The 12,186-nt window shown below is 40.4% G+C and overlaps 1 protein-coding gene across 1 annotated transcript in view; it reads right to left on the bottom strand.

Moving 5' to 3' along the window:
• Positions 1-2,639: 2,639 nt before the first annotated feature.
• The window catches only part of GAP43 (growth associated protein 43), a 79,137-nt gene continuing 69,590 nt past the window's right edge, over positions 2,640-12,186 (bottom strand). The window contains exon 3 of the mRNA XM_020804384.3: positions 2,640-3,396. Within this exon, the coding sequence (XP_020660043.1) occupies positions 3,308-3,396 (89 nt within the window). The 3' untranslated portion in view covers positions 2,640-3,307. The remainder of the gene's footprint in view (positions 3,397-12,186) is intronic.

Genomic DNA, 12,186 nt, shown 5'->3' with positions numbered 1-12,186 from the left:
TTTTGTGATACAAAGAATAATGCAACATAGCAGCATCAGTCTTGTGACTTATGTGAATTCTCAGTCCTCGTAACCATTAAATCAACCAAACCTTAGGAAAGGGAATATGGTTTTTTCCCCTGGTGTCAACATAACCAGCAATACCATCTGTCTAGCATCAGCCCTAATCTGTTATTTAGAGGAAAATACACAAAGCAATGTATTGAAATTAATAATATGTCTCTGCCACTTATATTTAGCTCATACGAATTAGAGGATCAAGATGTCTATAATGCAAAACCTCACTGAATAATGTAGACACTGTAGCCCTATTAAGGTATTATTAAAGTATGTGTTCTCTACATGCAAAGAGAGATAGAACATTTAACATTTGAAGTTCTAGCTTGCATGAAGAGCCTCCAGAGATAGGATCTCCTCTTCAGAACTGTCACTTTTGTGTGAGGAAAAGAAGCAAGAGGAGACAGGACTAGACCACTTCCTTCATGCATTTGAATATAACGGACATTTCAATAGGACCTGAACAGGGCTAATGCCTTGTGTTTCAAAGACACATTCATCTTACATTATTCAAAGTACTTTGGGTGATTATAATGCCTAACTGATGGGGTGTACCCCTGAGCTCTTCAACAACTACTGCACATATTTCTGGATCTTAAATTTATTTTACTTCAACAATTTTATCTAGTGATTATAGCCCCCAACATACTCTCAAGCACAATGACTTTTAATAACTCATTTTTTCTGACAATAATCAAATATTAGTTCCAAAAATTCTGTGTGCTCATAAATATTCACCTGCTTCTGCTCTAACAATAAACTGTTTCCTTTCCAGTACATACCACTGCAAACAAGTGATAACTTGCATCCATGTTGACATTGTTTCGACTGTGTTGTCAATCTCTTGACAGTAAAAGAGCAGGCATAGTCAGAAAATGATATTAAGCTGAAGGAGAGAAAAGGTGCAACTAGACGGGAATTTGTCCCGCTGTTTGGTCTGGTCTGGGGATGGGTGGCTCACTCCTTTTTCTACCAATCACACAACATATATGTCATCATGAACCAGCCCCCCCCATGTGTGCCTACTCACAAATTTTTGGGTTACTTTCAGGGACGTGGTGGCGCTGCGGGTTAAACCGCAGAAGCCTCTGTGCTGCAAGGTCAGAAGACCAGCAGTCTTAAGATCGAATCCACGAAACGGAGTGAGCTCCCGTCGCTTGTCCCAGCTCCTGCCAACCTAGCAATTCGAAAGCATGTAAAAATGCAAGTAGATAAATAGGTACCACCATGGTGGGAAAGTAAATGTGTTCCGTGTCTAGTCGCACTTGCCACCTGACCACAGAAACTGTCTTTGGACAAACATTGGCTCTACAGCTTGGAAATGGGGGTGAGCACCACGCCCTAGAGTTGGACACAACTGGACTAAATGTCAACGGGAACTTTTATACCTTTACCTTCAGTGGGTACCTTTTTAGGAGCTTGGTAGAATCATTTTGTTTTGGTTCAGTTCCAGCATGTGTAGTCACTTAAGATTAAACCAATGCGGATGACGACAAGAAAGCCTCCTCATTTGCTTCTCCGTGGAGGTGGAAAGAGAGGAAGTGAAATTTGGTTTGTTTTTTAAAAAGCCTTCTTAGGCAGCACTGTGTCTTTAGGGAAAGGAAGCCCCATGTGTTTTAGGGAAAGAAAGAAAGCTTCCTCCTGGAAGTAGGAAATAACACACACACACACACACACACACACACACACACATTCAGAGAGGAAGGAGAATGTAGGGTTGCTTGAGGTATAATGTGGATTTCCTACCATGGAAAAATTTCACCAAGTGGCATACTGCACCTGTAAGAGACCTGAACTGACCCTATTTAGCCCAGCTGAACCTGCTTCAGTGTAGCCGTCTTGATGCACTCACATTTGAGGAGGAGAGATGACTTAATCACAATGACTTTTTCATTCAGCAATTGTTCCCTCAGTATCATGAAATGTATTCACTGAAACAGAAGACTTGCTTGAGGAAGGTTTTTTAAAATGTGAGAACAGTATGTGCAGCACTGCCTACTAATTTCATCAAAAGTTATCTTTAACCGCTTTGTTGTGGCCTTTGTATATCCGTATTATAATAATAATCATGTGTCATCAAGTCAATTCTGACTTATTGTAACCCTTTTCAGGGTTTTCCAAATAGAGAATATTCAGAAGTGGTTCATCTTTCCCTTCTTCTGGAAGCACCCTGAGGCTGTGCAGCTTGTCCAAGGCTACACAGACTGGTTCTACTCACAGGAAGCACAGTGGGGAATTGAACTCCCAACCTCTTCTTCCACAGCCGGATACATAGACCATTAAGCTATTCAGCCAGCGTAACTGTGTTCTGCCAAGTCAGTTCCAACTTATGACTATGGAAACAAACATGTCTCCTTTATTTTATTAGTAGTACTGGTAGTAGTATTTAAAGGCAACATGACAGTTGGCTCTTAGCTGATGCCTAGAGCAGATAAAACCACACAAAATAATTTTGATTCCTAAAGTACACAAGAACCCTCTGAAATACAACATACTACAAAAGTGTGCCACAGTTATACTGTTATAATTATTCTCCTTTATTATCACTCTTCATTTTGTAAAAAGGAGGCAAGAGTCACATGTAACGCTAATTGGCACATTTGCTTTATTTATTTATTTTTTAAAAACAAACGGGGGTTGTATCCTCATTCTGTGTTTTTCTTTTTTTCTCTTTTTTGCTTTGTCTTGTCTTGTCTCCTATAGTTCATTCCATCATCACATCAAAAAAGGGAGAAAAGAAAAATGTTTGTTCTCTCTCTCTTTTTTTTTTTTCTCCTTAACTCATTCAAGAGATTTGGACTCCTCAGATGAACGTAACATTGCACACACACTTGGAACAGAGAGAAAGAGAGGGGGGAGAGGGAAAGGCGGAGAAAGAGAGAGAGAAAGAGAGAGCGCACTCATGATGGGCAGACAAACACACACACGCGCAGATCAAACAATTCTGATACAGTGCAAGAATTTTCCCAAAATGATTGGATCATCGTTACCAAAAAACTCGCCATAACAACACCAAGAAACAAAATGTTTAAGCCACACTGTTTGACTGGGATTTTTCCTGCTTTTTTTTTCTTTAAATGTTTGCCACAGAAAGAGAAAGGGGGTTCAGTAGGTGAAGAAGGGGGGGGGACAAGGAGGACAGACAGACTCACAGGTGTGAGTGGGAGAGGGTCAGATTGGAACAAGGAAGGGAGGGAAGATACAGGAAAAAGGAGGGAGGGCAGGGCAACAGGGAGTCATTTCTTAATGTTCAGGCATTTTCTTGGTCCGCCTTGCTTTCATCATCTTTCACTTCTTCCTGCTGGGCACTTTCAGAAGATTTGGTTTCTTCTACAGCATCTAGAAAGGGCAAAACACAATATGGTGAGGAAGTGTATAGACTCAGGTTAATAGTTACCGTATTTTTCGCTCCATAAGACGCACCTTTCCATAAGACGCACCAATTTTTTAGGAGAAGAAAACAGGAAAATATAATCTGTTTTCTTAGCTCCATAAGACGCACAGACTTTCCACACCCCTGTTTTGTGGGAAAAAAGTGAGTCTTATGGTGCAAAAAATACAGTAACTGGAATGCAGAGTTTTAGGTGGATCAGAAGACTCTTCACCCTGACGGCCGTTTCTAAAGTTTTCACTTTTTCTACTTGGGTGCCTCTTTTTCTCTCAGATCTCATGCCTACTTCCTTACCTTTTCTAAGCATAATCAGCAATGAAATGAAGATTTTTAGAGAAGTTGACCATTTGTGTGGATTAATATGGGCATGATAGTTATATTGACTTAATTAAGTAAGCTCAACAAAATTAAAGGAGTTCAGAGAAAGAGGAATACAACAAAGGGGAATGGATACAAAGGGCCTTTGTACTAGACCACAAAATCAAGCAGTTAGAACACGAGCTGTCCAAAAACAGAAGAAAAAGAAGGAGGAGAAATCAGAGAGAGAAATAAACTGGTAATCTGAGTTGTCTTTCTGCAAGCAGGCAAAGACCTTTCTGTTCAGGCAGGCTTTCCTTTAATAACTGATGGTGCAAGAGGGTTTTTTTTAATGGATTGTTGTGCTCTGTTGTTTTAAATGTGTTTTAGTATTGATTTTATTACCTTTTTAAATGTAATACTTATTTAATTGTTTTTTAATATTTGCATACCTACTATTTTTCGCTTTTAAATATTGTGATGTAAGCTGCCTTGGGTTCTTTTTATGGAGAAAGGAGGGATAAAAATATTTTAAATAATAGAATTTAAATAATTAAAATGGAATCTCATCAGAGGATCCACACATATGACATTAAAGTGTGGGAAACTTAAAATTATATCAAAATTATATCAGCATAAAATTTACAGCTCCTCTAATCTAATCTACCCATTGATCCACTGTTGTTGTTGTTATGTGCCATTAAGTCAAAACCTATCTATAGTGAACTTAATGGGCTTTCAAGGTAAGTGAGATATTTATGGAGTGGTTTTACCAGTTCCACACATCTTAGTGAGTTTCTATGGCTGAATTTGAATTCAGGCCTCCTGACTCTTGGTCTATCATTCTATCCACTGTACTATACTATCTTAGTCCACTCTTGAATGTAGAATTCATCAACGTCAATTCACCAGGTCCTAAATGCAGGGGAATTTTAATAAAATAGGTCCCTTGAATTTTAATTCAAAATATATAGAATTTACCATATAAAGACAGACCAAACGTCTTCATATAGTCAAATATGATGCCATTGAACTGCATGGCTTTCAGTTCTTGAAAAGATGATCTGCCATCTGTATCTGTTTTGCTGTTGTTGCACAGAGAGTGTCGAATCACACAGATCTCTGGTCTGAACCAGGAAGGCTCTTCTGCTTTTCTGGGTTAACATGTTTCCCACATGTTTACTTGTCCTGACAGAAATTATGTATTTATTTTTTTGTTTGTTTGTTTATTAGATTTCTGCCCCACCCCCCTAGACAACGTCTACTCGGGGCGGCTTACAAATATCATAAAATATCATAAAAACATCATGAACGTTAAACAATCGAATCAATAATATAGTGTATTCAAGATGGGGAATGACAGAAAACAAGAAGATAGAATTCAAGAATTAACAGAAGGGAAGGCCTGCCTAAAGAGCCAAGTCTTTAAATGGCTCTTATAAACACCCAGAGAAGGGGTCAGGCAGATCTCTGTTGGAAGGCTGTTCCATAGTCGAGGGGCCACTGCCGAGAAGGCCCGGAACTATGAATAAATTGCAAAAGAAGGTGTTGGTTCTGACTTGTTTCCATTCAAAGCAGCATAATAATCTACATGTACATACATTCATACCTGTTTTGCCTTCTCTATGGGAATATATAGAACTCTACTTTTTTTTCTTGCCTCTGGTACCACTATCAAAACACAAACAGCCTGATTGACGCTGAGCACAAACTTGGCTCCCTCAAGTAAATTAGATTTAGTGAGTTTCAATGCACCAGCACTTTCTTTTCATCATAATATCGGTAAGCAATTCATTGTGCTGCGATGTAGATGAAGAGGTTGTGGATAGGTATAAATTGGCATGATTTCATAAGGACATCTGCTTCTCAGTGCACTATATATTTCCTCCAAAGGGCCTCCATCAGTAAATAATAAGTGTTGTGAATAAATAGAGGCTTGGCTGCTATAAAACTAAGCCAAGCAGGAGAGGAAGGGCAGGATTCTCAGCTGTCTTCACAAACACTTTTTGCTAATGGCTTGTAGGCTCAGCCCGAAGTCCATCTACTGCCCTACATTGGTGAAATTAAGTTGAGTGGATTTCCGGGTAAAACACAGTCTTCTGGGACCTGCCCAGCTCTCATTTGACTTGCCAGGATTAATTAAATTTGAGCAGACAGCAACTCAGAGCCAGTGGCTTTGAGGGATTTGGTTTGGTTTTATTTTTGTGGGATCTTTAAATGATCAACCACAGAGCCAGTGGAAATAAATCATATCAACACTGTGGATTCCATACAACAGCTTCAGGAGATTTGTTTTCCACTCTTCTCATAGTTATTGTTGACATTGTTCACTCAGAACCAAGCATTACAATCTTCCTGATATTCAGATCCACCACTTGATTGGCTTGTGTCCATCTTGGCCATTACTCTGACCATTAAGAAAGCAGAACATCACCATTATCTCTGTATTTACAATATACTCATCAAATCAGTGGCCAAAATCCTGTCACTTAGTTACCTCCATTAGTTATACTTATTTGAAAGGCAAATGGCATAACTTGTAGCTACTTCTCACTGGCAATTAAAGACAGTCTACTTAGATCTCAGGTATGCAGCAACCCAAGCAAGGACTCATTAACAGCCAGCAGAAAGCTACTGCGAGTTATGTCGCTTGCCTTCTGCAGGCATAACTATGCAACAGTATTTTGGTCAATGTTGTTTATATAACGTTGGTTTTACTGTACTGCTGTAACTGGAGCAGTCTTGCAGTGGCTGGCATATGTTAAACAACATTAAATTCAGTAAAATAGCTGACACTAAAAGGAAAGCAGGACAAAATCCTGCTGAGCAATAGGAACTTTCCATTTAGCCAAATGCTTTCACAGAAAGGAAGATTTTAACAGCCACTTTAAATTAGATCACCAAAGTAGTCAAATGAGCCTCTGTTGGATCAGTATTCCACAGAAATGGCTACAAATAGAGCTACATAAACCTTCCAAATGCAGTGATATCTTTGTCCAAAAGATATTACAGCTGAGATGGCAGAGAAGAGGCATATGGAAGAACTTACACTTTCATATATCCCAATACCATGTTTGAATCCTGCTTAGAAAACCATTTCCTGCACCTTTGCAGTGTAAGACTGATTTGTTTATGACTTGAAGAAAAGTCCCAATGAAAAGACTTTTCCCTATGAGGACATTCTTATCTTACAGATGGGATGGCCTGCAGCTTGATAATAGAATATATGATATCAAGGGTGGCAATGTTATATAAATACTACTGTATGTTATTTTCTGTCAGTAGCAGAAGAGTCTGTCAAAATTCTTCATGCTTAGAGAGCATTATACAACTACCCACGGTTTGTACAACTGGGTCAACTGGACATTGGCCTGATTCTAATTCCTTAAATAGAAGCAGTGGACAAATATGAGCCATACATCTCTTAAAATCTGGACTGTTACAAACCTGTGCCTTCATATGAACAATCTTTATCATTGTGAATACATAATTCAGACTATGATGGAAATTTAAACAAAAGCTTAAATGGAGCACGTTTATGAAGAAATTCAGAGCCCTGTCTGGTGGAGAGCACATGCTATTTGGCTGCTCCTCTATGAGAACTGCTTTTTATTAGCAGCTATTCCACTGAGCTGCATCTGAGGGGATGAGGAGAAGGAAGGCAGGATGCTTTCCCCCATTAACTCAGCTGGGTCAGCAGAGTGTGATTCTTCCTGTCCCAGAATTAACTCCTGCACTGCCTATCCCACAAGTCATTTTGCAACATCATTGTGTAAACCATATGAATGAACTAATACCTTTATTTGCTTATTGTATTATTCATTCATATTAGAAAATGAAAAAACATATTGAAGATTTGACAGTAGAAATTTTATATATATTTATATATAAACATACAGTATAAATAAAATGAAAGAAAATGAAATAAAATAAAATGAAAACATGAACATGAAACAAAAACAAAAAAAAAATGGAAGGCAATGCCTTCAATAATACAACTGGATTACTAGGGAATAAAAGGACCACTGTAGACTAATTGCACTTCAGGTATCCAGTATCTGATTATTCTTCTAATTATATTTGCCAGAATCTGAGTATTTGACATGGGTCATTGCTATTCCCCCCGCCCAAGTTGTTCTCCAGTATACCAATTTTCTGCAGTCTAATACAAGGGGAAGCTCTTTGTAGTGTCCTGGGAGATGCTTGCTGTTTTCTGACCCAATTAGCTGGCCTTCAAATCTATTGAAGCAATCACCTTCCTGCTTCCTCATTCTGAAAAGATGTGGGCTCTGCTTGGGTTCCTTTCCCCGCCCCGTCACTTCTCATGACAGCCGGTAGAACAGAAACTCCATCTTATGCTGTGTGTATATGTGCCTGGGTGCATGTGCGCACACATATGCACAAACATATAATAAAGGGAAAGGAAGAGGGAGGAGATATGGGGTGTGTGCTTTTGTATGTAGCAGGTAGCAAGGGGGAAATTAGAATCAGGGTTCCATCGCAAGGCATCTCTCACAGTGTCTAGACACCAGCTGCCTGGTTGCCATGGAAACCCTCCAACTTTGGCTGATGGGCAAACGCAGTAATGTCTCTCCAGAGAAATCACTCAAGGGGGGAGAAAGAGACTGGGAGGAAGAGAGAGAGAGAGAGAGAGAGACGCCCTTTGTGAATGCAGTGTCTCAACCCTGCTACAACTGCATTTGTTTTCCGGGAACAGTAGAAAGATGGGTTTTCCCATTTCTCTCCACACCCACTTTCAATAGGAAGGGAGTCGTACCAGCAGAGCAAAACATCTGGGGCACACTTCACTGCTAATTTCCTTATGCTTCCCTCCACCCACCCCTTTTGGTTTCCTGAGTGCTTCTTCAGTACATCAGGGATTGTTCCCTCAGCACAGACACCTTAATTGTAGCAAAAGAAAATCCCCAGAGAGGAGGAGACAGCAGAATGTCAGGTGCATTTAGTACTATGCAAGGGGTAGCTCTCCCTGATGAATGCCAGCCTCTCCTTCTCCACTTCAAAAAAATAACACACCATTCAGTTGACAGGGATTCTGTCATCTTGAAGACATATTTCATCATTTTATGTGCTTTACTGTTATCAGGAGATACGACCATGCAAATAGAGTAGAATAGCACAGCTTGGGGAGACCCTGTAGTCCTAGGCATGCACCTGGATAGAGGGATAATGCTATGTTTATGTTGTGGACATGAGGAAACACACAGACATCATCCCCAATATCTTCCCACTCAGAAGTCAGCACTCCAGCCACTGGGCATGAAGTTTTGAAGAGGAATCAGTAAGTATGTAGAGCCCTGCCTTATCAGAGTTCCTAATCATGAATCTTCTGCAAGAAAATTCAACTGAATATACCTACAGGCACTTTTGTGCTCAACACATAACGATCTAACTGACCTCTGGGTGGTGAGGATGTCCAGCAACGTGTCCACCATAAATGTATACCTATTCATATGTATACAGGTGAATGTCAGAATAGGGCTTGTATTTCAGGCATGACCCAAACAGGATGAGTTGTTATGAAATAGGACTCTAAAGGATCAGGATTTGGAAGCTTAGGACAAATTATGAATCTCCAAAGAAGGAGTGGTGAGTCTCCAGCCTGCAGATCTCTCCTGTCTGGCCTTCCATTCTCTCCGCCATATCTTCTCATCCTGCATTTCACCTGTATTGGAAGGGGGAGGACTGCAATTTTATTCATTTGTACTGCATTTCTCCAGCTTTCACACACATGCTGTATTTTTCGTTTCATAAGACGCACCTCTCCATAAGATGCACCTCATTTTTAGGGGAGGAAACAGAAAAAATATTCTGGCAATTTCGGTCCACTGGGCCCATGGGGGAGTGGAGCCTCGGAAGGGTCTGAGAGCACCTTCCAGGACCCTTTGGAGGCTCCCCTCACAGGGCCAGCAGGAGTGAAATCACCAGCTTCCAGGACCCTTCTGAGGCAAGCCTCAGAAGGGTCCTGGAAGGTCACGATTTTGCCCCCGCTGGCCCTGCGGGGGTGGGGGGTGGGGGAGTGGGGGAGCCTCCAAAGGGTCCTGGAAGGCACTCTTGGACCCTTCCGAGGCTTCCCCTGCTGGTCCCTGGGGAACGCTGTTTTACAGTATTCGCTCCATAAGACGCAGACACTGTCCCCCCCCCCACTTTTGGGGGGGGGGAATTGCATCTTATAGAGCGAAAAATATGATACATGGTGATTGGAAACACAAGAGTGCAGGTGATCTTGGTCTTAGTCTCCAGTGACACATCCTTACACTTGATGATCTTGTCTAATTCCTTTATTGCTGCCCTTCCTAATCTCAATCCTCTTCTGATTTCTTGGCTGCAGTCTCCATTTGGACTGATGATTGAACCAAAGTATATCAAATCTCAATTTCTTCATTGTCAACACTAAAGTTGCCCCAGTCAGTTTTAGAGTCTACTTGAAGACCTGCAACAAATGGGGCTGATGGAAATCAGTTGGAATGGAATTCCACTACAGGACAGCCACTACCAAGAAGGCCCTCTCTTTTTTGGCCACCAGCATATGTGCTATTCCAAGGAAACACAGAAGTAGAGCCTTCCAAGCTAATCCCAGAGTAGATCATGTTAGGTAAAAGCAGTTCTCCAAATAATAGACTCAAATTAACCTGGGCTTTTAGAAACAGCACCAGCAGTTAAAATTAGGCTCTGTTGTTGATCAATTGCTAAATACTCTGAATATACTTTTAATAATCTGCAGATGGCCTTGGAAATAAAAAGCTATGTTTTGCTACCAATTTCAACAACTAATCACAAAGAGCAAATTCCAAGCTACAAAAAAGTCTTAGGAAACTGAGTTTCCTTGCTAATTGTTTACTCCAACATACAGTATTATACATCCTTTTTGGAAACAAATCTCATTTCCTGTCTCAGACATGTTCCTTGCTCTTATTCGCATAACCTTCCTCTCACACCCCATAACCGGGTTCTCTTTCTTACATAATGTAACAAATAACAACAACTAATTGCAGTTTAAGATACTGGCCTTACATGTTGCAAATACTTCTTCAGGAGATCTGAAAAAGAAAGATTTCTACTTTCCTATTTAGGCTTTGATGAATTATCATATCACAGGCATCATGAAATAACTCATCCCACTGCAACCAACCAGAGTACTAATGACCCACAGAAGGAGAAGAGAAGAAATCCTAAATTTATTAGAAAATGTATCCTTAGAGGAAGAAGAACTAGAATAATTCTCTGATTCAACCTCATGGCACAGTGGTTAAAATATAGTACTGCAGCCAAAACTCTGCTCACAACCTGGGTTCAATCTCAGAGAACCGGCTTGAGATTCACTCAGCCTTCCAATGTTGATAAATTGAGTACCCTGCTTGTTGACAGGGGTCATGGGTGGCCTGCATAATTAAACTGTAAACTGCCCCAAGAGTGCTTTAAGCACTCTGGGGTGGTATATACACAGCACATTTTTCTTTTATTCAGAATAGTATTGTCTTATACTGCAGAAGTTCCACTTTTGTGATAACAAGCCACTACAGGTGTGTCTTATTCAAATATGTACCACTGATGTAGGATTATTGCAAAGATGGTTGGAACTATGGGTCACAGAAGAATATTTGGATTCAGAATACTTTTACTACCCTTTGTGCCTTGATGTGTGAAGTTGGGATTAAGGACTTCTCCTCATCTGCTCTTTGAACAGAGTCACCTGTATGATATTCCTACCAAGTATAGATTCTGACTTTGCCACAGCTGTGAAGTGTTTTTCACAGCTTGATCATGTAGACCTGGATATGTTTCCAGCTGGGGGGATGACATCTGGCAGCTGGCAAGAAGATGTTGCTTGTACAACAATTTTAAAAGCTATTACTACCCCATGTGGTTGCTTCACACAGCTATTTTCCCCTTAGCCTTTTGGAGTGTTATTTTTAAACTCCTGAATGTGTTTGCACAGAAGTGCCAAAGGACTTTTGCTAATTCTTCCAAATAGCAACAGTCTTGGTTCTACACTTGTGAATCAGACTTGCATTTACCACTGTGAGACAGCAAAGTAGAGAACCTCTGAAGGTGTGAGGATGCTTCCCAAGGAAAGATGCTTGTACATATTTTTCATCTAATTACTCAAGTAATGTTGGTCTTTTTTTGTAGTAGCCATCACCAGCATCAACCATGATGGAATTCACTCTCCAAAATTTAGTAATAGCATGTTTGAAAGTAACACGTTGCTTTTTCTCATCTCTGGCACTAATGAGTACAAGATACTGCCTCATTAATTTGGGTGTTGTTGTTTTTTCCTCCTGCAACAAGAAGAGCAAGGTTTCTTGAGTGATTCAGTTTGGGGCATGTCTTACACTAGTAGACAGAGGAAAGTAGGAAAAACAATCACACTGCTGTGGGGCTTGTGCTTGAGCTACCACTTTGTCCTGAGGTGTGCCTAA

This window comes from Pogona vitticeps, chromosome 3, assembly GCF_051106095.1.
Source record: "Pogona vitticeps strain Pit_001003342236 chromosome 3, PviZW2.1, whole genome shotgun sequence".
In the NCBI taxonomy this organism is placed as follows: Eukaryota; Metazoa; Chordata; class Lepidosauria; order Squamata; family Agamidae; genus Pogona; species Pogona vitticeps.
This window is presented reverse-complemented; position numbering and strand designations above follow the sequence as displayed.